The sequence below is a fragment of the Durio zibethinus genome, chromosome 2 (assembly GCF_047325235.1).
Source record: "Durio zibethinus cultivar Kanyao isolate XHJ-2024 chromosome 2, ASM4732523v1, whole genome shotgun sequence".
NCBI lineage: Eukaryota > Viridiplantae > Streptophyta > Magnoliopsida > Malvales > Malvaceae > Durio > Durio zibethinus.
The window spans coordinates 34,542,311-34,569,131 of record NC_143163.1 but is presented as its reverse complement, the minus strand read 5'-3'; the positions used below and the strand labels follow the sequence as shown (position 1 = coordinate 34,569,131).

General features: G+C 33.3%; 4 protein-coding genes and 2 pseudogenes across 6 annotated transcripts; 4 read left to right on the top strand and 2 right to left on the bottom strand.

Annotated features, from left to right (window-relative positions):
• Positions 1–2,818: 2,818 nt before the first annotated feature.
• LOC111317978 (putative pre-mRNA-splicing factor ATP-dependent RNA helicase DEAH4) lies at positions 2,819–5,248 on the top strand. Its single transcript, XM_022920548.2, has 4 exons — positions 2,819–3,140; positions 3,263–3,295; positions 3,463–3,578; positions 4,916–5,248. The coding sequence occupies exons 1-4, from the start codon at positions 3,072–3,074 to the stop codon at positions 4,941–4,943; spliced, it is 246 nt and encodes an 81-aa protein (XP_022776283.2). The 5' UTR covers positions 2,819–3,071; the 3' UTR covers positions 4,944–5,248.
• Positions 4,955–6,376, top strand: LOC111317689 (uncharacterized; annotated as a pseudogene).
• Positions 6,377–9,351: 2,975 nt separating this feature from the next.
• On the bottom strand, positions 9,352–10,581 carry LOC149520151 (B3 domain-containing protein At2g31420-like). The gene has a single exon (XM_089753077.1). It carries the CDS (start codon positions 10,493–10,495, stop codon positions 9,626–9,628), a length of 870 nt encoding a protein of 289 aa, XP_089609203.1. The 5' UTR covers positions 10,496–10,581; the 3' UTR covers positions 9,352–9,625.
• Positions 10,581–14,069, top strand: LOC149520150 (putative pre-mRNA-splicing factor ATP-dependent RNA helicase DEAH4). Of its 2 annotated transcripts, XM_089753075.1 has the most exons (6): positions 10,581–11,017; positions 11,140–11,172; positions 11,336–11,451; positions 12,786–13,087; positions 13,182–13,261; positions 13,691–14,069. In XM_089753075.1, the coding sequence occupies exons 4-6, from the start codon at positions 12,901–12,903 to the stop codon at positions 13,778–13,780; spliced, it is 357 nt and encodes a 118-aa protein (XP_089609201.1). In that variant the 5' UTR covers positions 10,581–11,017; positions 11,140–11,172; positions 11,336–11,451; positions 12,786–12,900; the 3' UTR covers positions 13,781–14,069. The 2 variants fall into 2 exon arrangements, with proteins under 2 accessions (XP_089609201.1, XP_089609197.1); XM_089753071.1 differs by lacking the exon at positions 13,182–13,261.
• LOC111317688 (adenylate kinase 4-like) lies at positions 14,055–20,629 on the top strand (annotated as a pseudogene). The gene is made up of 8 exons (XR_016333182.1): positions 14,055–14,082; positions 14,152–14,254; positions 14,329–14,491; positions 18,334–18,480; positions 18,583–18,700; positions 18,822–18,988; positions 19,598–19,689; positions 20,283–20,629. The product of XR_016333182.1 is annotated as an adenylate kinase 4-like (transcript).
• A 1,342-nt stretch (positions 20,630–21,971) lies between these two features.
• Positions 21,972–23,587, bottom strand: LOC111317477 (transcription factor MYB1-like). The gene is made up of 3 exons (XM_022919904.2): positions 23,323–23,587; positions 23,112–23,241; positions 21,972–22,996 (listed from the first exon to the last, which is right to left on the bottom strand). The coding sequence occupies exons 1-3, from the start codon at positions 23,456–23,458 to the stop codon at positions 22,348–22,350; spliced, it is 915 nt and encodes a 304-aa protein (XP_022775639.2). The 5' UTR covers positions 23,459–23,587; the 3' UTR covers positions 21,972–22,347.
• Positions 23,588–26,821: the final 3,234 nt, after the last annotated feature.

The window sequence follows — 26,821 nt, the reverse complement described above, 5'->3', positions numbered from 1 at the left end:
TCCGTTTTGAAGGTATTTTAAAAATTAATTATATTAATAATATTTATTTTAGTTTTAAAAAAATCAAGATAAAAGTGAGATGCATTTAAATATAAAAGCTTTTAATTATTCTCTTTAAAGCAAATTTGGATCATATAAAGAAAAACTATGTTTTCATACCTGAGATTAGGTTGAATTTGAAGAAAAATTCTTGCCCCTTTCGTTAGGATACCAAGACATTTTACTGTTTATACCATGTTCTTATATTCATTTCAAGTTGAAAATGCAAGCCGTAAAATTTTAAAAATAGAGAGCCATTTTGGTTGATTTTTGTCTATTAATTTTTATGATTTAGAGGTGTTTGTCAAAATGTCTCTCGAAGGTTTTTTATATCGTAGGATTCAATTCTTATAAGTTTTGTATCATGCATATATTTGATAATTGACAAAAATAGACAATGTTAAATCTTTTTCTAAGCTTAACACACATTTGTTTGAAATTTTATAATCTACAAATAAAAATGTAAGTCTCCATTATTTTAAAACTTAATCTAGATTAATATATTGTGGTTTTATATTGAATACATCTTCTCCTTTTCAAACATATCATTTTTTTATATCTATGTTTATAAACACATTTCTTGAAAGGTCTTTTTGTTATTGGTCTGATCAAGATTTGAGAGATTGTTGGCAATTTGAATGGCATCGGATGAGAGAGGATCATCTCATTAATGACAAGTTTAGCATCTTATTAAATCATCTATAAGGTATGAGTATCTTGGATTTATATAGACTTATAAATATGTTAAAGTATACAAGCAAAATTATATTCATTGGATTATAAATCTTTATTCAATATAAAAGTAAAATTATGTGTTTTAAGTTGTGGAAGAAAATATTTTTTAAAATTTTTTATTCTTTGAAAATATTATTTGCTTTTTATTTCTCTATATTCATTTTGCTTTTAATTTTAGACAAAAAAAAAAAAAAAGGGTAAGTAGCAAAAGTAATTACCAAAGATCTTTAAAGAAAATAAAATTATCGGTGAAATTGATTAAGATTTTTATGTTTCTTTAGATAAAAAATTATTAGATTTTATTATTTATATGCTTATATGATTATAACACATTAATTTATACAAAATTTAATAAAAATATAATTTCATTATATATTTGATATTGAATCCGGTAATAACACGCAAACATTCTCTTAATTTTATGTTGAAATTTGAAATTTTACAAATATAAAGCACAACTTTGATTCACTCCAAAAGTCTAGAGCTATACAATTTCAAATTTTAATAATTTAAAACCAAATTGATACAAATTTAAATCGATCAAATATCAAATTTAAATGATTCCAAATCAAAATTGTTCAAATTTTATTTGTTTGACATTAAGAGGAGGAAGTATAAAGAAAATAAATCAATTGATCTCCTAACAATCCATCACAAACATTTCAAAAACAAATAATAAACCAGCTTCAAATTGGCAAGACAGAAAGATAAAGAGCTAGCAAAAGTTCATTAAATCAACAAATACCAAAAACCATAACGTTGTCATGAATGATGTTAGTTTATGATCGTACTACTTACCAATTACATGAGTGTAACAAATTACAACTTCATGAGTAATCAGACAAAAGTGTCAGATACTTTAGCTTTTTCCTGATACGGTCTAAATGTCAAAAGTTAAAAATGTCATAGAATGCATCAGAAAATGCACTAACCTAAGATTACAATTCCCATCTTACTTCCTATCGTCGTTGCCACAGTGGGCATTCCCCTAGTTTCTTGTTGAAACTTGGACTTTTACAAGTGCAAAGCACAACTTTGATTTCACCCGGAAAGACCAGAGCTGCACAATGTCGTCAATCTTTAGTCGGTTATTCTTGACAACTGAGTTCCACGTGCGGGTCATGACATAGCTTGAACTTGTCCCTCTATATTTCCACCTTTTAAAAGTCACAGCAGTTTCCTTCATTGATGGTTCTAACAAGCACACTTCCAAGGCGTTGTTTGCATCCTCCAAATCCTCAGCCTCTGTTTTATTGAGAAACTCATGAGTTTTGAGTTGTGAAAACGGCATGGAGAAGCGACTGGCTTGAGGGTTCACGTCAGAGTAAAAGACTTGCTTTTGTATCACCAAAACCCAATCGGAGCCACCCATGTTTTCAACTATATGTTGTTTAAAGCTCTCGGGCAGGTCTGGCGAAGGGATTGCGCAAACAAGTTTCTCTTTCTTGCTTCTCTTCAATGTTAGTCCTTCCCATTCTTCATCAACATCTGCTTCTTTGAGTTTGAGTTTCCTTTTCAGACCAACATTCTTCCCCTGTTCGAAACCCATATTCTCTTCTTCGCAGAGGGTTTGAAGTTGTGGTTCATTGTACAGGAAACACTTCAAGTACGAATCATGCCTTTTCTTTTCTTCTCCGTTGTGCAGTTTCTGTTGGCCAACTCTGGCAACCTCTAGCAAGTAATGGAAAGGAGTGCAGGTGGGATCAAATTTTGTGTGCTTGAAATCGTCAAGAGTGAGTAGTTCCATGCAGTAGAAACAGTAGAAAGACTTCAGAGATGGGTGGAAAGGAAAGAATTGTAACAGGGAATGATTGAGAAACCGAATAGAAGTAGAATTTGCTAAATTTAATGAGATCATCGGCCTGAGAGATACATATATACTGCTTAACCTGGTATTCTTCCAACCCAAGCAACAGTGAGGGAGAAAGATTTGATCGATAAATACAACCGTTGCATTATCTCAATGAAAGTGACCTCTGTTGACCGCCAACCCGAAAAAAGCGGTTAAGGCGCGCCCAAACTGCAAAACATAGGTTTACCTCATTAATCCAATGGTTCAAGCCCAACCCCTGTTTTAAACAAAACACCAATTTTCAAATATAATAAAAATAATAATAAACTTTGAACCCTAAAAATTTCTATCAAATTGGAAAAAACAAACAACTTGCCATATCTAATCGATAGCCAATCTTCCAATCGTGCAATTCGAGAAGAAGATCATAGAAATAGTGTGGCAGAATCCAGCGTTGGTCATAATAGGAGAGACCGGTTCGGGAAAAAGCACTCAGCTCTCTCATATGCTCCACCGATTCCGGAATCGTCGCCGTCACTCAGCCCCGCCTCGTCGCTGCCGTCTCCGTTTCCAGGTACCGTTAATCATGTTATGAGAAAACTTTTGGTTTCTGAAATTTTCCTGGTAATCATGTTTTGATCTTTTGAGGTCTTACTAAGTAATTGGTTTTGGCTGGTATGCATGTTCGGCAACCAGGGGTATGACATCTTAATATTCATGATTGGACAGGTGAGCTCTCTTTCTCTCTCTCTCTCTCTCTCTCTCTCTCTCTCTCTCTCTCTCTCTCATCTTGGGGTGCCATTAGATGCGGATTTATCTTGTATCTTCTACTTGGTTATAGCATTGATTCATTGATAATTTTACTGATTCTTTTAAAGTTGAGTGGCCATTTATAGGATGATATAGAGAAGTTGGTATCAAAGCTGGAGAATAGAGTTCGAAGTCTAAATGAAGGCTCCTGCATGGATGCCGTAAACCTTCTCTCCATGGTTCCTTGCCACCTGAAATGCAGGTATGCTTTCCTTCTCAGCTTTTCTTTTCCTCCATCAGGAAAGTGATTTTTCAATTTTTATCAACAATATTGGCACAATCGAGTCTCCTTTGCACCATTGGAAATGAAATTAATTTAAGCTAGATTGTCTTGGGATGATATTAATGGTTTTGAATTTGCATAATTATGACCCAACAGTTGCGTGTATTCAGTCCTCCACCTCCAAACGGTAGGTGTTTTTTGTTGTCACAAACATGGCTGAAACTTATTTGACAGTTGATGGTGTTGTGTAAGCAAACTTGATACGTAAAATGTTGCTTGATAGTGTTTGTCTTTGTATTTGTTTTTCTTTCTCCTTCTGAATAGAAGATAGTGTAGACAATGAATTGCATGGGTACTACTAATGTGTACAAAATATCCTTAATTTTGATCTTTATTAACCAACCTTTTTCCTACTTAATTTGCCAAGATTATGTGAATATTTCTGCTCTTAGCAAAGCAATTATTATAATGTCATGATTATGTATGTTTTGAAATAAAAATGAAGAATTAACAAAATGGCCAAATATAAACCAGAAGAAATGCAATCCTTGGTGTCTATGTGCAAATAAATCTAGTAAAATTAAGACATAGTAGAGACAAAGTTATTCTGAAAATATAGTGGAGGACTTTTGTATTATATATGTAATGTTATAAAGGCATGATCAAACATGTCAAAGGTAGAGTGTTTCTTATCTTTTTTAATGAGAACATAATGTTATAGTTTGGTTTACTATCTTGTTCCTTTTTGTTTCTTAATTTTATAGGTGTAAATTTTCTACCTAGGGAGGGCACTAAGATTTGGTCCTAAGGGTCCTAATAAATATTAAGACTTATATATGGTCCAATAATGACTATATTATTATGATATTGTTGTACCATTTACCTAATTCTACCACCTGCTTTTACACTTGGTCTTAGTTAATAAGATCAATTGCATTGATATGTTGATTGACTTCTCTCTAAACTAATATAAGTATTTATTGATTCTGTTTGTGTAAAGCAACGACAATACAACCCAGCAACTGGAATGTATTGCCTTGATTTTGTTAAAATTAGCAAGTAAGTGGATGACTTAACGTTTCTTTCAGCTTTTGGAGCATATTCATGTGTTACTAGTAGCACGACTTACAGTTGTGATTTGTTTTTGGTATTTATTTGTTTGCAAGTTCAATTTTCTTCTCATTTTGTATCAACAAGTTATATATTCTTGTCTTTCTTTTGTCACTTGAGAGACCAATTGTCAGTATTCTTGCAAATAATTTCTTTTTTTCTTTCCTTCCTTTCTTTTTGACATCATTTTTTTTGTATGCCTGGAGGGTACAAGCTAATCAACGGGCAGGATGAGTTGGAAGAACATGTCCAGGGAAGTTCTACAGTTTATGCCCTTCCAGTGTTTCGAATGACAAGTTCCTTGATGTAACAGTTCCTGAAATACAGCGATCTTCTCTTTCTGGCAGCGTTCTTTATCTAAAGTCATTGAATCTCCCTAATATCGATCTTCTGAAGTTTGATTTTCTTGATCCCCCTTGTAAGAATGCATTCTTGTTGTGTTCAATTGTTGTTTGGGCAGAAAGAAAGAACAAGCATTTGAGTTGTCACTGTTAAAATTTTTCATTCGGTAAATATCTGACTTTTCCAGTTTCTGCCAATGTTTCCTTTTAGAATTGGGATATTGATTAATCTGATTAGTTTAACTGTACCTGAGTCATTAGAAGATGCTTTAAAGCAACTATATCTGATGGATGCTATTGATGAAATGGATCAATCACAAGTTTTGGGCAAACAGTGGCAGGTAAGGATTCACATTGCTTATCAATTATTACCATGCTCACAAAGGTTTGTTGCCATTAGTTGATAAATGCATGCATAGTATGTTTCTTATATAAGAAACATAATAGTAAATGTGATGGATGAAGAGAAATAGATATTTTTATTTAACATTAAATGTGATGGAAGAATAATAATAAATGTGATGTGATGAAAAAGTAAAAAAGTTAAAAATGGTGAAGATAAATAAATGTGACGAATGGCTAATGTGAAATAAAAAATGTACTTTTGACTTTTTTTTTTATCCTTTCCATTTCTTTTACTCTTTCGTTTTCTTTTGCCATAATTTTAAATGAATCAATGAACACATCAGTTAGCAGTAAGGGAGCAAACATTGTTACAGAGATTAAAACACCAAAAAAGGCAATATCAAATAGCCCTGAAGCTCTTGATTCATCTTCTTCTTCTTTCAAATGATCAATCAAGACCAAGTCATTTTTTAACAAAGACACATAATTTTTTACTAACCCCATATCTTCTTTTGGTAATTAAATTCTCTTCCAATGACACAAAGGAAATTCATAGTGTTTTTTTTTTTTTAAAGTATATACATAACTATTTACATTAATTTTTGATATGTTTAAGGAAGTGATGATACGAAGAAGAAAAGGGTGATGATAACAAGGATTATGTATCCATTTGCATTAGTGAAACGCGGAGGGCTTGAAGGCTATATGACCCTAAACAATATTAACGAAAGGATTCTAATGCCATCGACAAGACCGGTAAGGCACCCAGTGGGGGACTTTACTTGTAAGCTATGTGTATCTGTAGATGGTCTTGGCCTTTTTGGAAAAGCTATGGTAGCCCTTACTAAAATACACACTCAAGGAAGTAGCACGGTTATTATTATTAAAACCAAAGGTTAAGGAAATGAATATTTCATACTGCTTGCTTTTACTTTATTATAGCTCATGCTTTGTTTGAAATTATATAGGAGGTGTGGTGAATGGATCATGCATGAATGTAAAATAGTCCACTTTTTACACATAATAGTTTCTATTAGTTGTTAGATTTTGATTTTTAAATTAGTTGTGTACTTTTATGAGAAAAAAAGATTTGCTCTTTGAGTAAAATGGAACATAAAGGCGGAACAAGAAAAAAGATGGCTTTAAAGAGGGTTGGAAGAGGAAAAGAAGCAAAAACAAATGGAAAATAGAAGGAAAAAAAAAAGGCCTTTGACTTGCTTTTTTTGTTACCCTGATAGAAAAAAATTATTTTTTATTAGATTTTGGTGTCGTTTGATTTATTTGAGAAAGTGCAAGAAAAAAAAAAAGGAACTTTTTAATCTTCAATTAGACGTGCTTCTTATTTGGTTTTGGTTTTTGTGGGTAATTGTTATCATTGGCTTGTTTGTGTGGCTATGCTTTTTAGTTAAAAAGAAAACTGTGTGAAAAGAAAGAGGAGCGAATATATCTCTATGTATATATATGCATATATATGCATATGTCACCTTTTCAGTGGGAGAATTTTTTATGTTTTGCTTCTTAATTAATTATAATTACCTTCTTATAGTTACTGATTCATTGCAGTGAATTCTATTTGTTTTTTTTTTTAATTTGGAAATGAAGGAATTTGGACATGTTTATATTTGTTTTTTTATAAATGGCTTGATTTACATTTATGATGGTTAGGAAGATATGGGTGACGATTGGAAATATGTAAAAGAAGGGCCAGCTAAAGTTATCTAGCAAGGATATGAGATCATTTTATCCATAACAAATTTTATAAAAAGCCCATTTAAAGTCGTGGATCTAAACCCAAGAGCCAACCTGTCATCGCCCTTGTGTTTTTTTTTTTATTGTTCGTTGTTGTTCAATGGTCGAAAACCAATTTATGAGCCAAAAAGGTTGTAGATTCATGTTGTACCATTAATGAAGTAGACTAATATTACATGGTAATTAAGACATTACTTAACAATCATGAGTTTTGCTTATTGCTTTTCTGTATTGGAAAAAAATAAAAAAATTTTGTGATTTGAAGTTTTCCTTCATAACCAGTTTGAATGAAAATCTTCAATTGCTTTTTGTAACTTAAATTTTAATCATTTCATGATGAAAAAAAAAAGTAAACCCTTATGATAAATTTGTTGAATTTGATTTTGGGAATATAGTGTGCATCGATTCTATTTGATTATAAATATTCTCGGTTGTGAGTATAGATTATTGTGAAATAATTTAAATCATATTTTTTCTTATGTTTAAGTTTATATTTTAAAGATATTTTTATTTTTGTTTTAAATTCTTTTATATATGTTTTTGTTTCATGAATTCCAAGAATTGGTATTTTTTATTTTATTGTTGTTTTAACTTTGCAACTGTTTAATTGTCTTTATTTGAGATGTTTTTATGGTTTCTTTGGTGGCAAGAGACGAATACTAGACATTTGTATGGAATATTGGATGTAAGCCTCAATTTATTAATGTTGAGCTTCTATGGCTCTTCCGTTTTGAAGGTATTTCAAAAATTAATTATATTAATAATATTTATTTTAGTTTTAAAAAAATCAAGATAAAAGTGAGATACATATAAATATAAAAGCTTTTAATTATTTTCTTTAAAGCAAATTTGGATCATATAAAGAAAAACTATGTCTTCATACCTGAGATTAGGTTGAATTTGACCAAAAATTTTTGCCCCTTTCATTAGGATACCAAGATATTTTACTGTTTATACCATGTTCTTATATTCATTTCAAGTTGAAAATGCAAGCCGTAAAATTTTAAAAATAGAGAGCCATTTTGGTTGATTTTTGTCTATTAATTTTTATGATTTAGAGGTGTTTGTCAAAATGTCTCTCGAAGGTTTTTTATATCGTAGGATTCAATTCTTATAAGTTTTGTATCATGCATATATTTGATAATTGACAAAAATAGACAATGTTAAATCTTTTTCTAAGCTTAACACACATTTGTTTGAAATTTTATAATCTACAAATAAAAATGTAAGTCTCCATTATTTTAAAACTTAATCTAGATTAATATATTGTGGTTTTATATTGAATACATCTTCTCCTTTTCAAACATATCATTTTTTTATATCTATGTTTATAAACACATTTCTTGAAAGGTCTTTTTGTTATTGGTCTGATCAAGATTTGAGAGATTGTTGGCAATTTGAATGGCATCGGATGAGAGAGGATCATGTCATTAATGACAAGTTTAGCATCTTATTAAATCATCTATAAGGTATGAGTATCTTGGATTTATATAGACTTATAAATATGTTAAAGTATACAAGCAAAATTATATTCATTGGATTATAAATCTTTATTCAATATAAAAGTAAAATTATGTGTTTTAAGTTGTGGAAGAAAATATTTTTTAAAATTTTTTATTCTTTGAAAATATTATTTGCTTTTTATTTCTCTATATTCATTTTGCTTTTAATTTTAGACAAAAAAAAAAAGGGTAAGTAGCAAAAGTAATTACCAAAGATCTTTAAAGAAAATAAAATTGTCGGTGAAATTGATTAAGATTTTTATGTTTCTTTAGATAAAAAATTATTAGATTTTATTATTTATATGCTTATATGATTATAACACATTAATTTATACAAAATTTAATAAAAATATAATTTCATTATATATTTGATATTGAATCCGGTAATAACGCGCAAACATTCTCTTAATTTTATGTTGAAATTTGAAATTTTACAAATATAAAGCACAACTTTGATTCACTCCAAAAGTCTAGAGCTATACAATTTCAAATTTTAATAATTTAAAACCAAATTGATACAAATTTAAATCGATCAAATATCAAATTTAAATGATTCCAAATCAAAATTGTTCAAATTTTATTTGTTTGACATTAAGAGGAGGAAGTATAAACAAAATAAATCAATTGATCTCCTAACAATCCATCACAAACATTTCAAAAGCAAATAATAAACCAGCTTCAAATTGGCAAGACAGAAAGATAAAGAGCTAGGAAAAGTTCATTAAATCAACAAATACCAAAAACCATAACGTTGTCATGAATGATGTTAGTTTATGATCGTACTACTTACCAATTACATGAGTGTAACAAATTACAACTTCATGAGTAATCAGACAAAAGTGTCAGATACTTTAGCTTTTTCCTGATACGGTCTAAATGTCAAAAGTTAAAAAAGTCATAGAATGCATCAGAAAATGCACAACTTAAGATAACAATACCCATCTTACTTCCTATTGTCCTTGCCACAGTGGGCATTCCCCTAGTTTCTTGTTGAAACTTGGACTTTTACAAGTGCAAAGCACAACTTTGATTTCACCCGGAAAGACCAGAGCTGCACAATGTCGTCAATCTTTAGTCGATTATTCTTGACAACAGAGTTCCACGTGCGGGTCATGACATAGCTTGAACTTTTCCCTCTATATTTCCACCTTTTAAAAGTCACAGTAGTTTCCTTCATTGATGGTTCTAACAAGCACACTTCCAAGGCGTTGTTTACATCCTCCAAATCCTCAGCCTCTGTTTTATTGAGAAACTCATGAGTTTTGAGTTGTGAAAACGGCACGGAGAAGCGACTGGCTTGAGGGTTCACGTCAGAGTAAAAGACTTGCTTTTGTATCACCAAAACCCAATCGGAGCCACCCATGTTTTCAACTATATGTTGTTTAAAGCTCTCGGGCAGGTCTGGCGAAGGGATTGCGCAAACAAGTTTCTCTTTCTTACTTCTCTTCAATGTTAGTCCTTCCCATTCTTCATCAACATCTGCTTCTATGAGTTTGAGTTTCCTTTTCAGACCAACATTCTTCCCCTGTTTGAAACCCATATTCTCTTCTTCGCACAGGGTTTGAAGTTGTGGTGCATTGTACAGGAAACACTTCAAGTACGAATCATGCCTTTTCTTTTCTTCTCCGTTGCGCAGTTTCTGTTGGCCAACTCTGGCAACCTCTAGCAAGTAATGGAAAGGATTGCAGTTGGGATCAAATTTTGTGTGCTTGAAATCGTCAAGAGTGAGTAGTTCCATGCTGTAGCAACAGTAGAAAGACCTCAGAGATGGGTGGAAAGGAAAGAATTGTAACAGGGAATAATTGAGAAACCGAATAGAAGTAGAATTTGCTAAATTTAATGAGATCATCGGCCTGAGAGATACATATATACTGGTTAACCTGGTATTCTTCCAACTCAAGCAACCGAGAGGGAGAAAGATCTGATCGATAAATATAACCGTTGCATTATCTCAATGAAAGTGACCTCTGTTGACCGCCAACCCGAAAAAAGCGGTTAAGGCGCGCCCAAACTGCGAAACATAGGTTTACCTCATTAATCCAATGGTTCAAGCCCAACCCCTGTTTTAAATAAAACACCAATTTTCAAATATAATAATAATAATAATAAACCTTGAACCCCAAAAATTTCTATCAAATTGGAAAAAACAAACTACTTGCCATATCTAATCGATAGCCAATCTTCCAATCGTGCAATTCGAGAAGAAGATCAGAGAAATAGTGGGGCAGAATCCAGCGTTGGTCATAATAGGAAAGACCGGTTCGGGAAAGAGCACTTAGCTCTCTCATATGCTTCAGCGCAAAGGCTACACCGGTTCCCGAATCGTTGCCGTCACTGAGACGCGCCGCGTCGCTGCCGTCTCCGTTTCCAGGTACCGTTAATCATGTTATGAGAAAACTTTGGGTTTCTGAAATTTTCCTGGTAATCATGTTTTGATCTTTTGAGGTCTTACTAAGTAATTGGTTTTGGCTGGTATGCATGTTCGGCAACCAGGGGTATGACATCTTAATATTCATGATTGGACAGGTGAGCTCTCTCTCTCTCTCTCTCTCTCTCTCTCTCTCTCTCTCTCTCTCTCTCTTCTTGGGGTGCCATTAGATGCGGATTTATCTTGTATCTTCTACTTGGTTATAGCATTGATTCATTGATAATTTTACTGATTCTTTTAAAGTTGAGTGGCCATTTATAGGATGATATAGAGAAGTTGGTATCAAAGCTGGAGAATAGAGTTCGAAGTCTAAATGAAGGCTCCGGCATGGATGCCGTAAACCTTCTCTCCATGGTTCCTTGCCACCTGAAATGCAGGTATGCTTTCCTTCTCAGCTTTTCTTTTCCTCCATCAGGAAAGTGATTTTCCAATTTTTATCAACAATATTGGCACAATCGAGTCTCCTTTGCACCATTGGAAATGAAATTAATTTAAGCTAGATTGTCTTGGGATGATATTAATGGTTTTGAATTTGCATAATTATGACCCAACAGTTGCGGTATTCAGTCCTTCACCTCCAAACTGTAGGTGTTTTATTGTTGTCACAAAGATGGCTGAAACTTATATGACAGTTGATGGTGTTGTGTAAGCAAACTTGGTACGTAAAATGTTGCTTGATAGTGTTTGTCTTTGTCTTTTTTTTTCTTTCTCCTTCTGAATAGAAGATAGTGTAGACAATGAATTGCATGGGTACTACTAATGTGTACAAAATATCCTTAATTTTGATCTTTATTAACCAACCTTTTTCCTACTTAATTTGCCAAGATTATGTGAATATTTCTGCTCTTAGCAAAGCAATTATTATAATGTCATGATTATGTATGTTTTGAAATAAAAATGAAGAATTAACAAAATGGCCAAATATAAACCAGAAGAAATGCAATCCTTGGTGTCTATGTGCAAATAAATCTAGTAAAATTAAGACATAGTAGAGACAAGGTTATTCTGAAAATCTAGTGGAGGACTTTTGTATTATATATGTAATGTTATAAAGGCATGATCAAACATATCAAAGGTAGAGTGTTTCTTTTTTTTTTTAATGAGAACATAATGTTATAGTTTGGTTTACTAACTTGTTCCTTTTTGTTTCTTAATTTTATAGGTGTAAATTTTCTACTTAGGGAGGGCACTAAGATTTGGTCCTAAGGGTCCTGATAAATATTAAGACTTATATATGGTCCAATAATGACTATATTATTATGATATTGTTGTACCATTTACCTAATTCTACCACCTGCTTTTACACTTGGTCTTAGTTAATAAGATCAATTGCATTGATATGTTGATTGACTTCTCTCTAAACTAATATAAGTATTTATTGATTCTGGTTGCGTAAAGCAACGACAATACAACCCAGCAACTGGAATGTATTGCCTTGATTTTGTTAAAATTAGCAAGTAAGTGGATGACTTAATGTTTCTTTCAGCTTTTGGAGCATATTCATGTGTTCCTAGTAGCAGGACTTACAGTTGTGATTTGTTTTTGGTATTGATTTGTTTACAAGTTCAATTTTCTTCTCATTTTGCATCAAGTTATATATTCTTGTCTTTCTTTTGTCACTTGAGAGACCAATTGTTAGTATTCTTGCAAATAATTTCTTTTTTTCTTTTCCTCCTTTCTTTTTGACATCATTTTTTTTGTATGCCTGGAGGGTACAAGCTAATCAACGGGCAGGATGAGCTGGAAGAACATGTCCAGGGAAGTTCTACAGTTTATGCCCTTCCAGTGTTTCGAATGACAAGTTCCTTGACGTAACAGTTCCTGAAATGCAGCGATCTTCTCTTTCTGGCAGTGTTCTTTATCTAAACTCATTGGATCTCCCTAATATCGATATTCTGAAGTTTGATTTTCTTGATCCCCCTTGTAAGAATGCATTCTTATTGTGTTCATTTGTTGTTTGGGCGGAAAGAAAGAACAAGCATTTGACTTGTCACTGTTTAAAATTTTCATTCGGTAAATATCTGACCTGTGCAGTTTCTGCCAATGTTTCCTTTTAGAATTGGGATATTGATTAATCTGATTAGTTTAACTGTACCTGAGTCATTAGAAGATGCTTTAAAGCAACTATATCTGATTGATGCTACTGATGAAATGGATCAATCACAAGTTTTGGGCAAACAGTGGCAGGTAAGGATTCACATGCGTATCAATTATTACCATGCTCACAAAGGTTTGTTGCCATTAGTTGATAAATGCATGCATAATGTGGTAGATATAACTTGTATTTTTTTTATACCTCACTTAATCGTGGTTATGATATCTATGGATGTGCAACACCTGAAACTGGGACATTGAAAGACAAGAATTTGGGTGCAGTCAACTTCCTGATGATGAATTTCCAACCCTTTCCATGAAACCAAACTCAGAATGGCCACCTTCATTGATTCCCATTTAACTATCATCTATAACTGGCAACATGGGTTACCGTCTACTGTAATGTAGATGAATTTATTTACCTGGAATTACTATTTGTCTTGGTGTTAAATTGCCACTCTTTGTGGTATTTATCATAGCTACTTATGTACAAATAATTTTATGTGGATTTTTTTCTGTCAGAAACTGTACCACTTTGCAAAGGAGCACATTCCACAACTTTGTATTTGCATGCAAAGCACCCATTGGAACCATCACTTTCGAGAACCTTAATTGAGGCAAATGACTATGGTTGCTTATCCCAGGTTCTGACTGTTGTTGCCATGTTATCAGCAGAAACAAATTTGCTTCCCGATTGAAGGTTATGTCATGAATCTATTTATGAGATTTTCCATAATAGGGATGCTGACTATAGCTTTTCCTGTTATCTTTAATTTACAAGCAACTAGTTGAACGTATATGTTTTTTAAACAGTTTAAATTGTAATTTGCAGTTCCTACTGCATGCAGATGTAATACCTTATTTGGTGAAACCAAAAACCTTTTAGATGTTTTCAACTAAATGTCGTGCTCTAGGTTCGTTATGTGTTTGGTTTAATATCCTCATGTTCTTCAAGTTTTCTCTAAGGCTCATTTGATTAACAGAAAAGGAAAAAGAAATTGTTTCACTTTATTTTGAGGGAGATAGATATGATTTTGGGAGATGGTTGGGGGCTCATGATATCCAAATTCTATCAATGGAAATGAAGTCTGTATTTCTATATTTACAAATTTTCGGTACTGAATGCTTAATAATAGATTGTAATAATAAATAACATAATTTTTCTCTACCTGCAACAAGAGGAACGAGAAGGAAAGGAAACACCCTCTTTTGGACCTTCTTGATGCTTCTGGTTTTGGTGATCACATCCACTTGTTACAGATCTATGAATGCTGGGATGAAAATGATTACAATATTGGCTGGTGCAAAGATTATGACTTGCAGGTACCCTTCCTATATTCCAATTGAGAAAGCGTGCATTTAGAAACTGTAAGACATTAGACCTGTTTTTTGGATTGGTTAATGCTGTACTCTGAAATGTCCCCAAATAGTGTGTTGTTATTGCCATAAATTTGGCTAGCCTTTCGACTTTTTCCATACATCTATTGGAGGCATTAATTGCTTTTTTCAGAATAATAATAGAACGTCAAGTACTTGATGCATGCGCATAGCCTGTCATTCATTTTCAGATGGATCTTTCTGTGATGGGCAGAAGTGCCCTGGATGTTATGGATATGTTACGGATGGAATGTCTTTGATCCTATTCTCATGCTAAAGATGAATAACATATGTGGAACTTACTAATCTAGGTGTGAGGAATGATGTTTGTCAAAGAAGTTTGAAAAAAGTTATCTCAGATATTGCAGAAGATAGAGAGGGGTCAGCATTGATTTGGCTTAGTGGTGATTTCTGGAGATTTTGCTTTTGTTAATTTGACCTAGCTTTACTTTGCATATTTATTACTCTCATAATCAACCATAAGTAGATGTGTTTGATGTTTGCCCTTCTCCTTTCGTAAGTCTGGTTCCTAGAAAAATTATTCTTGCTTGAAATAATAGTTTGGGGGGCATAGTAGCCTTAGCTTCTCAATCCATATAGTAGATAAATATTAGAGGAAACTTCCTGCACATCACTTGCATTTTCTGTGGCAGTGGTAACTGGAATGTTCCTGTAGGCTTGGAAACAGGGAAATCAATAGAAACATCTCTGTCTTCAGAAATCCTGCAGTCAATAACCCAGTCTTCTATCCTGTCTTTGCCATTTTCCTTCTACCTAGAAGTTTCTTTATTGCAGTAACTATTTATATACCTGAAAAATAGGGTCATCAGATGTGAGAGCACATCAAAGTCGGATATGACATCAGAATAATAGGAATTTGAGGAAGGCATTCTGTATTGTCTATGCAAGTCAGCTTGCTGAGCAGATGAGGCATCATAATGCCTATCAAATACTGAGTTTTAAGCCCCAATTAGTGCAGGTATCAATTTTTAATGGTTTAATCTGTGGTAGTTTTATTGCCTATGAGAGCATTATATAAATTAGGTGGCTACAATTCCTTCGTTTAAGGATTGGGTTTGAAGACATACATAGTCGCCAAATATATTTTGAATGTTCATCTGGTTTAGGTTATGAAATGCAATAGCATTGAGTATTAAAGTTCAAAACCTTGATCTTTCAAGTCTATCGTTGTTTGAAATATCGCTAAAAGCAATTGCTGTTGATGTTAGCTGCATCCTTCCTCTGTGCTAAGGCCAGGTGATGACAGATTATGTGCAAATTATGTTGTCTACCGTGAACTTATTGCTACCTCATGCCCATACATGCACAATGTGTGTTGTAGAGCGGCTATGGGTGATACTGATTTTAGAGAAACTTGAGAAATTTAATGTCAGTAAATTGAGGTAAATCAGATTTAGAGACTTATATCAAGATAATGGTTCTGTTCTCTGATTTAGGATTTAGTGTGAACATATTTGAGCTTAACCCTTCTTTTCTCATGAAGTGGTGGTGGACTGTGTATGTAGAAGAGGAAGCTGAGGGAAACATGTTAGACTTGCCAAAAAGGCAAGCTGTTGCTGTTACAGTTCCTGAAGAGCGTGAAAGTAAAATTCAGGAAGGGAATGTTTTCTGGCTCGCAAGGCAAGAAAGTGAGCTTGGATAGTATGTCTTAACAGACTGGAGCAGTGGCTGCTTGGTTATTCATGGGGTCTGCCAATTTTGAAAATTGCTGATGGGACTGAGAATCATGGATGCTTTGTCTTCCTAGTTCCCACTATCTATTCCTTTGCACTTTGCTAATGGCATGTGAACCTTATGTTTTACTTGATGCATATACAGGCCCTGGTAAATGAGAGTTTGGCGTACAGCATGCGGCTGGAGGCAAGCTGCACTCTTTTGTTCCTTCACACAAAATCACAAGAGTTTGGATTTGATTCCTGATTAATCAATATACCTTATAATTGGAAGAAATTTCTTGCCTCCACAGATGAAATGAAGAAGGGATAAAGGCTAATTTTTCCATTAACTTATACCCAAAAGGTCAAATTCGCAATTTCTCTTCACATATATAATTGTACTTTGGAAGTTTTTTTCTAAATACAGTTATTATTAATGCCATAAAAGACAAATGTTTGTTCTCTCTTTTTATTCCCTTTAGTTTGCTTCATATGAGAACTGAAATGGAAAAAGTCAGCACTAGGTCGTCCGTGGAATATAGGATTTTGTTAAATTTGTTTGGTTGGGTTCACACTCCAATGCCGGGTAGTGGGCCTTCCCTTAAAGTAACTAGGAAATGGGAATGGTATTTGGTTGCCACAGTCCTGCTTCAGACCTACTTCAGAAGAGATCATGCAATCCCCCATGCCATGAATTTCCATCTATCTATATAGAAAGGGGTAGCTTGCATCGAAATCCACCACTAGTTATCTGAAAACAACGGAAGCACCTAGGTTCGCTGGCTTGGTTGGGCTAAAGATATAAAAAGATTAAGTGATGCAACTTGGAAAATTGCTGCATTTGATTGGGTTTGGCCCACAGAATTGGAACCCATTTAGATGTTTGAAAACTTCTTTGTTGTTTTTTTCTTTTTAATTCTTGAGCACTAAAATAGACGACTTTCTTACATTAGTCTGTCATGAGTCATGACAAAATGTTTATTACTACTTTAGTTTTACTATTATATATTTTTGTTTGATAATTTTACTAGTTTTTCTAGTACTTCATGAGGCTGACTACCAAAGCCCTGCTGCTGGATTCAAACTTTCCTCGTTCAAAAAAGAAACAAAAAGAAAAATGTCATAAATTTACTCCAAAGTCCCCAAAGAAAGGGGCAGACTGCAGAGGACAATAGAAGCAATTCCAAGCACGATAAGAGGGCAGAACAGAACAAATGGAAAACAATGGGAACTGGGAGCCTGGATGGAGAGAAAGAGAGTGATCCATTCCAACGCCCAACAAGACAACAACATCAACATTCAACACCAACAATAGCAACCCCAACGCACCAAAAAAGCTCCAACCTCTCTAACTTGAAGACCGTCTCTTACCCAACAGTTGAAGATACAAACAGAACACCTTCCACCGTTCCACCTACCCTCCTCTTCATTGAAATCTCTCTCCATATTCTATTTCAGTTTGATTTTTGGTTTTTCTTACTTTAATAACATTTTTTTTGAGAAAAAAAATGGCTAGTTCAGCAGTCGCTTTGAACATATTCCTTCTGTTGATATCATGACTGAACTGCTTCGTTGCTTCAAGTGCTCCTCCAAGCCTGACAAATGCCTCATTCTCATTGGTTCTTTTCTTGGGTTTGTTTTGTTTTCTTGTGTTATTATTATTATTTTTTTTATATAAAGACAGTTTCGTCTTAGTGTTTTGAAGGTTTAATTTTTTTGTGATGGGACTCGTAGAAAAATTGTGTATAGAACTTTGTTCTGGGGTGCTAGGGACATTTAACTGAACTTGCTCTGTGGTTCCATTGATGATTATTGGACCCTTTTATTCTTTCCTTTGGATTTGGCTTTAGTTACAGTAGTTCAAAGTTCAAACCTTTTTTTGTGTTCAATTTGTATGAGGCTTTGAAGTTTACAAATTGCAAAGTTCCCACTTTTATAGCTTAACACCAATTAGTTAATTTTTAATGTGACTGGAGTTTACCCTCAAACCACAATTAGATTTCTATGAAACCAAAATACCAAATGATATGCAAACATCAGTGATCTCCTTTTCTTTTTTTGGAAGAGTGAGGTATTTTGGGTGATTGAACTGACAAATTTATTGAACTGCAGGTGGCCCCTGGATCAGGCAAAAGTACACAATCGGCTATAATTAAGGATGACTACTGCTTCTGCCATTTAGCCACAGGTGATATGCTCAGAGCTGCAGTTGCTGTCAAAACACCTCTTGGAATTAAGGCCAAAGAAGCTATGGATAAAGTGAATCCTTTTTCCCTCATTGTCTAATTCCTATAGGCTTATGACTTGTTGTCTTTTCATCTCATTGCAGATTGTAATATTAGTACATTTTTTTTCATGTAGGGGGAACTTGTATCTGATGATTTGGTGGTTGGGATAATTGATGAAGCGATGAAGAAACCCTCATGCCAAAAAGGTTATTTTAGATGGTTTTCCAAGGACTGTGGTCCAGGCACAGAAGGTGCTGTTGCTTTTTAGGTCACATAATAATATCCCTTTCCATCTCTTTTTTTTTTCTTTTAATTTTGTTCTGGCTTTAATACTCTGTCAGTCTCTAACCATGTTTGTTATCTTTTTTATAGCTTGATGAGGTGCTTCAAAGGCAGGGAACTATATTTGAAAGGTGTTGAACTTTGCAATTGATGATTCCATATTGGATGAGAGGATCATCGGTCAATGGATACATCATTCCAGTGGTCAAACCTACCACACTAAATATGCACCTCCCAAAGTTGCTGGCATTGATGATGTAGGTGTTACTTTTATAACCTTTTGGTTCATCTTTTCTATCATAAAATGATTATCCTGGACTGATTGTTCAACTCACTGTGATATTCATTGATGTCCTTATACTTTGCCTGTCTTTGCAAACAATTTTAAGTTCATTAAAAAGAAAAAAACAGTATAAAATGCATTCTGTTGAATACACTTAAAATTCTTGCTTAAGTTTTGTTTAATTAGGATTTACCTTAATCAATATTGCTTTCTTACTAGGTTAAGGTCCTGTGATCAATTGCTTAAATAATTTCTTTACAAAATTATGAGAATTTTCATTCCATATGTAAGATGAATATGCAGATTGTATGGTTGTTTTTTTGAGATATGATGATGCACTCTCTATTAATGGGGTGGGGGATGTGAATTTGGGACTTCTAATGCCTCTGCCTGTTCCTTTACCCTAGTGGATCTAAAGGAATCATTGGGAGAGATCTGTGCACTTTAAAACTTGAAGTGGATCTGTGCACAAATATATTTGATCACTATATTTGTTGGAACTTTGTCTCGTATATCTACTGCTAGTCACGGCTTCTGGTTGCTTGCACCCTTCATCTCATCTTGTTCTTACTGCTCACTGAAGGTCACTGGAGAGCCTTTGACTCAAAGAAAAGATGATACCCCCCCGGAAGTTATCAAGTCAAGGCTGGTGGCTTTTCGTAGGCAGACTGACCGGTATGCTCTTTTCCTTTGTGGAATAATAATAGAGTTCATTGCCTCTTTGGTCATTGCAGTTTCACCTTTTCTGTGGCTCACCAATTTTTTTGTTGTATGTCCATTTGTTCCTCCCCCAGGTATGGTTACTAGAGTTTTCATAATTTACCTGCATACTGCATTCTAATATTGGATTCTATCTTCTGTTTTATCTGCAACAAACTTTTTTCAAGACTTGAGGTTATGCAGCATCAATATATTTTTTTAAGTCACTGATTTTAGATGGTATTTTATGTACTTTGTCCAACTCTGATCTCTTCCATCATCTCTAGTTTTTTTTGGGTCCCATTGTAGGGAATTAGTAACAGCATTAAACATTAGAGCTTCTATCTTTTTTATATTTGTGAGAAAACAGTCAAAACTTGAGCTTATAAAGCATCATGATATTTTAAACCGCTGATTTTAGATGGCATTTGAGCTCCCTTTATTCAATTTCAGGTTTTGTGCCCTTTTTTTAGGGTTGTATTTTAGATTTTTTCGTCCTCCCTTTCTGATGATGATTTTATATACAAATTCCAATTGTTTGACACGCAGGTTATTGATTATTATGTTAGGAAAGGTATTCTTGCCAACCTTCATTCTGAGAAACCCCCAAAAGAGGTAACCTCAGAGGTTCAGAAGGTTCTTTCTTCATCGGACTTGATCCTTCATCTTCACTTTCTCCAATTTCTTGTAACTTGTTAAAATTAATCTGACACATTGTCGGTTCGGATCAGTGGCTTTCATTTCAAGACTTTGAGCTTCTGCTGGTTTTGTGAGCCCAAGAGGTGTTTTTGCTACAAAATAATAGTTTACGACAGATTTTGTAGTAACACTGGTATGATAATTTTCTGATATATGGTGGGTGGCCTTGTCTTCTCATTTCTTCTTTCAAAGTGATTATGAATTTTTTTGTTTCGCATTTTGTTTTGTTTTGTTTTTTTACTGGGTTCCATTTCCCCTTCCATCTTTTTTTATTTTTTTGATCCAAAACCATCCTTTTGATATTTAACTCTTGCCTTGCCTCTATATTTCAACATTAATATTGTCTACCATTTAGTACTTGCTCCTACAAATTACATAGAGTTGGTAGATACAGAATGTAGGTTAAGTGTATTAGGATGATTGATTTATTTTTTGATACGTGGGTTAATTTTTCATATGACAAGGAGATTATAGGGCTTGCTTGAACTTACAGTCTTTACTCGATTCTTTGCCTTTCTTTGCCTTAATCTTCCACTTGAGTCAAGCCCAAGTTGCTAGGGCCAAAATATTCACATATTCTAACAGGCTGTTCCTGTTTCATTCTGGTTATAACAGCAGCAGCTCCCGCTTTTTAACTCCGGATCCTGAAAACACATACGAAAATTGAAAAAATAACCCAAGTTTTTGTGTCTACTTCATGGCAGTGGCCAGTTCGCCAGTTCTTCAGGCTAGTTGCTTTAATATTCCTTCGAAAATGAATGTTACGTGCCTGTAGTCCAAATGTTTATTGGATTAGAAAAAAAAAAGTATTGGGAAAATCCCAGGCCTGCTCAGGTTTACTTGTTCTGAGAGTCTAAGGCTCCATTTGGTAGCGTGTCCTCTCACCATACAGAAATCTGCATTGTATGCCTGGACTCCAAAGCGGTAGGAGGACTACCGTCACGCTCTCAAATTGAGCCTAAATGATGGCTTTCGTTAATGTTCATCTCCGGTTGAAAGAATGTTATGCAAAATAGTCAGAAGGCAAGTTAAATCTCCATTGACGATTGTGTGATTTGTGCCAATAGCAGCATTATCATACGACCCAATTTTTCCTTTTTTTTTTTTTTTTTGTTAGGATTAAGGTAATGTAAATCTAGTTTTTTCAACATTAGATGCATGGACTTATTACTGAGTAAAAGGGATACAAAGGACCCAATTTGCTAAAACCTGATAACCTTAGAATTTGCACCATCTTTCCCCTATTTCCCATCCTTTCCTGATCTAGGTGGGAGAAGTGAGAACCTTCTGCTACCCTATTTTTAAACATGACAATATAAATATTAAACGAAAACAATACTAAAGTAAAACATGAAAGTGACAGTGATTCAAAATCTTAATAAAAATTTATGAGTTTAATAAATAAAAAAATATTTTGTATTTTATATTTATACGAATTGTTACATATAATTTTCATATAAAATAAACGTAAATAAACAAATTGTCAATATTTACATCATACATATACACACATTGTCACACCTATCTATTTGGAACTTTTTTTTTTTTTTTCCCCTTTGAGTACAACTCCAATTCCACCGCTTAGAAATGAAAATAAGACATAATATCGTCATTGATCAGGCACAACCAACTGTTGAAGAACTCAATTAAACTAAACACTGTCAACTTATACAAACAAAAGTAAATTGGGCTCTCCTCTCGGTTGTTTTATTAGCTGAACGTTTTTTGCCATAATCTTTTTTTTGTTCCTTTTTTTTTGGCTAAATTTTCATTATTTATTCTTTGCCAAAAGACAAACTTATTTCTACATTTTGTAGAATTCCATGACAGCAGGAACTTCACAAAACATTGAATTGTACAAAAATAGACAAACATGTCGTAGACAATTGTAATATCTAACAGAAACACAAATCCAATTTGAATTGATAACAATGCTCAGAATGTCAAGTCTTCAGTGGACTCAAGAAAAGCAGCCAAAAATCCAAAATCTGAATCCAAGTTTGCTTCAAGTTCTACACAATCATTGCCGCTCCAATTTTCCACCATTAGCTGCGGTGGCAAAAGTGCTTGACAACAATCGTTTGTCCCATATTCATAAATCACAGTACTGTTCATATCACAAAGATCAAAGTCACTAAGCTGTGTAAGGTCATCAGAAGCAAGAGCTTCTGAAATGCTGATTTCTCCTATGCCAAAATCCATACTAAACTTTGATGAAGGATTTTCTTCCTTGGATGAAAGCAATGTAAATGACCCATCCCTGGATTCGGATTCAACAGCAGTTTCATGCACCAACTTGGCATCAGTGGATGGAACTGTATGGACAATATCATTGTCATCTTTTCCAATCATTATTTGCTGTTTTGGGCTTATGAAGACCTCGGTGCAACGTTCTGCCTTAGCATGGATAACACCTGAACCTGTTGGGGCCTTTCTGGAACAGTTGATGATTCTTTGTTTCTCTTCATTTTTATTAATATGATTGAATTCTTTCACTTGAGCCCTCTTCGATAAAACTGTGTTCCAATAATTCTTGATTTCATTGTCTGTTCGCCCTGGAAGTCTCCCCGCTATCAGGGACCATCTGCAAATGAAGTTCAAATATTGGAAGCAAATAAAAGTGAGCAAATTAAACCTTAGGTTTAAATTTTGATTTCTGTTGATATATGTTCCCTAAATGGACATAGAGAAAGAATTACCTGTTGCCCAACAGTTTGTGGAGTCTGATGATGAGATCTTCTTCATCTCGTGTAATGTTGCCTCTCTTGATATCAGGTCTCAAATAGTTCAGCCAACGAAGTCTGCAACTCTTCCCACATCTCTTTAAACCTGCAGGCAAATGCCATTAACAATTAATGTATTGCTTCTTCAGTCAGACCTCATATCTATCTCTACAATCCCAGTACTTACCAGCTGCTTTAGGAATGCTTCGCCATTTTCCTTCACCATGAGCCTTGATGAAATCAATGAGGATTTTGTCTTCAATGGCTGTCCAAGCTCCTCTATTCAGTCCCTCCTCTTTTGAACAACAAGGTTTCCTGCCCATTCTTTGCTGTGATCTATCCTTTTGCAACTTGTCTCTCTCAACTCTCAATGTCCAAGCTAGAGCTTGTATTGATGAGAAGTTCCCAAAATAACTCCCTATCAAAAGTTGGCAGATGTTTCCTAGTGAATGGGGGGTCAGTGTTTCGTGTTTATATAGAGATATTCCCTATTCAATTTTAAAATACTAAACTAATAATAAATCAACTCGAATATATGATTAAAAAATGTTCAAAAGAATGACGTGGTCATCAAGGGGCAACCAATGAAACATCAGATGAAATTTGGACGTCATTACCACAAATAAAATAAATAAATCCCAACTTGGTTTTAGCTTTCATGTGGGGTGTCAACGAAGAATCAGAGAAGTGATTAATGATAATGATATTCATCTACCATTCCTTGTCATTTTTGTGACCTCTCCTCTCAAACTAACTTTCCCACGTTAACTTGAAAGTTTGTTGTTGCTTCACTCTTTTTTTCTTCATCACTTAATTTCTCTCTCTGTCTCGTGGGGGAATGATTAATTCCTTACATTTCCGATGAGAACTAGGCTAAGTGGCACTTCCACTATATATGCCACTTATTTTTGTATGCATTAATCCAAGGTGTAACCAAATGTTGTGTTGGCGGTCCTTATATCAGCATTGTCATCATCCTTACCCAGTTTCATATCGTGTTTCTTGCTATGGCTTGATTTGAATTTCTTGGCTATCTTATTGGTTTCTAGGATTCCTGCGTACAAAGTGTTCATATAATTATAACGCTTTGACTAGTTCTTATTGATGAAATAATATTTAATTACGGGATATGAATTTGAAGTCGATATTTTCTTTTAAAAATGTATCCTATCGAATATTAAATTAAATACAAACGTATATTTGAATTTGAGTCTTAATTCACTTATACAATCATTTTTAAAAAATAAAATTCATTATTTTTATATTTAAATCTCAATACTTATAAATTTTTTTATATTTAAAAAAAAAAAACACAAACCTATATTTTGTATCATGGACGGTTTGAATTCTAAGAATTATTCTTGAAAATGTTACATAATATAGATATGATTTCTGATATTTTTCTCCAAACAATAAAAATAAATGATAAGGTAATAAGCAAGTAATGTGATACAAAAAGTAGGAATCATGCTTTTGCCAACAAAAATGGGGCAAAACAAAGAGAAAGGCGAATTGTATGGAAGGAAAACTAGGGAGGGAAGTTGAATGGGCAACATGGTCTGCCAATAGCCAGTGACGTCGACAACAAATATTAAAGGCTTCTCTTTTCCTTTCACCAAAAAATAAAAATAAAAATAAAACAAATAGAAACAAATCCCTCCAAGTACAGGGACTCGTCAAAGGATAAAAATTTTGGCCACTTGCAATTCCCGGCCGATACTTTTTCATCTAGTTAGAGTTTAAAGCATGCTACCATGCATCATTTTCAATAATTTCTTTTGTCCTCCATTAGTTCTTGCATTTTCTTGGTTACAGACTGTAATCCCATTTTCGTTTAAAAGAGATCGAAAGCAACCAGCAAATTTTGCGATTGACGGCCATTTTTACATAAGATCATGGCCCCCGTTCTATGAGGTCCACAAGGCCCGGTTCTTGGTAACTATGCCAACTATATAAATATTTATCAGAGAAACAAAAAAATTTTTTTATATAAATCAGATCGTAATTCAAAAATAAAAAATAATTATAAATACTGAAATTTCATTTTCAAATTATAAGATATTATTTTTTTAAGTGATTATATAAATTAATTAAATTAAATTTTAAATTCGTTTTATCTAAAAAGAAGAGGAAAAAGGAAATTATGTGACGCAAACCGATAAATGAAGCTCAGTAAGCTGCCAAAAAGGATCATTAGTCATTACATTAATTAGCCAATCTTGCTAATGCATTGCGATTACATATAATGAATTAGTAATTTGTGTCATAATTGTGTTTAGTGCTCCGGCGCCACGCCTGTTAATTTCGTCACAATCCCTCATCATTAGATTTTATGAATTAGATGATGTGCTACTGCCTTTAAAAAATAATGTAGTACGTACCTTAATTTGTCCCACATTGTAAGTTATTTAAGAAGCTTAAATTTAGTGTAAATGACTAAAGTGGAATTATAGTACTATGTACTATGTACGTTATTATCTAATTTCTGAATTATTGAAGGGATAGCCCGAAACAAAAATATTGACGGGATCGGGGAAAATGTTTAAAGCAAAACTATGCTTCGTTCTTATATTTATTTATATATATATATATATATATATATATTTAGGATTAACAATGGATCAAATTGAAATGAATTTTTATTCGTCTTGAATTTGATCTAATTTTATATTCATAAAATTTAAATTTAATTAAAAAAAATTTTATATAAAAATTCAATTCGATCTGATATTATATAAATCGTATTCTACTCAATTCAATTTAAAATTTATAAAATATTATTTTTTAAATATAAATAATTTTTATATAATATAAGATCGAGTTTGACTAAAATCCGAATCTGACTTTTTTTAATATTATTTGACATGAAATCTGATTTTTCAAAAAAAAAATTAACCTTATAAAGTTAGATCGAATCAAAACCCGTCGGAGACAGTTTAAGTTATCAACCCTATATTATCCTTACTTTTTTTTTTTGTTTTAATTAAAAATAAATAAAAATAATATTTGTTCATATTTAGAATTGTCAACAATCAATTTTTGATATTGAAACTAAAAGCTTAGTGTATTTTATCAATAAATTAAATGTCCGTTAATAATAAAAATAATTTTGCCACCTTTTCTCTTATTATTTGAGTATGTTTGTAGAACAATTCACGATTCAATGATTTTGTTGGTTTTTTGGCGGCTAGTTTGAGCCTAAAAAAATTAACAATCTTCAATGATTTGGCAAACCATAGTCTTAGTTTTTTAGGATGAGTGCCTCCTTTTGTCTGATCTAGATGGTGGTTTATCATTTATGTGTGAGCACTGAGCATACCAGTTGGGCAAGCTTACTTAAACAATCATGCAACAATGGTGTGCTCACATGACTTGTCTCCTTACAAAGATCAAAATGGTACTGCTCCACTACGAAATCCACCTTCTTTATGCCATTGAGAGGACCACTAGAAGTCCACAATTAAGTTTAAGAGAAGTCAGTCTCCTTATCCTAATTGAATTTATAGATAGGAGAATGATTTTTCAGTTATACTAGAATGGTGCCTCGCTTTCACTTTGGTTTGTTTTTTTTTTTTTTTTAATTATATAATATTATAAATAAGTAATTATTATACAAAATAGATTTTTTAAAAATAATAATGAAAATATTATATTAATTAAGAAAAAACAACTTGATAATTCAAAAG

What these genes read in the sequence shown, in the direction of transcription:
- LOC149520151 (XM_089753077.1), bottom strand. Translation starts at nt 10,495, where the DNA reads ATGATCTCATTAAATTTAGCAAATTCTACTTCTATTCGGTTTCTCAAT.
- LOC111317978 (XM_022920548.2), top strand. Translation starts at nt 3,072, where the DNA reads ATGCTCCACCGATTCCGGAATCGTCGCCGTCACTCAGCCCCGCCTCGT. An exon ending in GCTGCCGTCTCCGTTTCCAG is followed by an intron (nt 3,141 to 3,262) that starts GTACCGTTAATC and finishes TTCGGCAACCAG; the next exon opens with GGGTATGACATCTTAATATT. An exon ending in TAATATTCATGATTGGACAG is followed by an intron (nt 3,296 to 3,462) that starts GTGAGCTCTCTT and finishes GGCCATTTATAG; the next exon opens with GATGATATAGAGAAGTTGGT.
- LOC149520150 (XM_089753071.1), top strand. Translation starts at nt 12,901, where the DNA reads ATGCAGCGATCTTCTCTTTCTGGCAGTGTTCTTTATCTAAACTCATTG. An exon ending in CTGTTTAAAATTTTCATTCG is followed by an intron (nt 13,088 to 13,690) that starts GTAAATATCTGA and finishes TTTTTCTGTCAG; the next exon opens with AAACTGTACCACTTTGCAAA.
- LOC111317477 (XM_022919904.2), bottom strand. Translation starts at nt 23,458, where the DNA reads ATGGGCAGGAAACCTTGTTGTTCAAAAGAGGAGGGACTGAATAGAGGA. An exon ending in AAGCATTCCTAAAGCAGCTG is followed by an intron (nt 23,242 to 23,322) that starts GTAAGTACTGGG and finishes ATTTGCCTGCAG; the next exon opens with GTTTAAAGAGATGTGGGAAG. An exon ending in CACAAACTGTTGGGCAACAG is followed by an intron (nt 22,997 to 23,111) that starts GTAATTCTTTCT and finishes CTTCATTTGCAG; the next exon opens with ATGGTCCCTGATAGCGGGGA.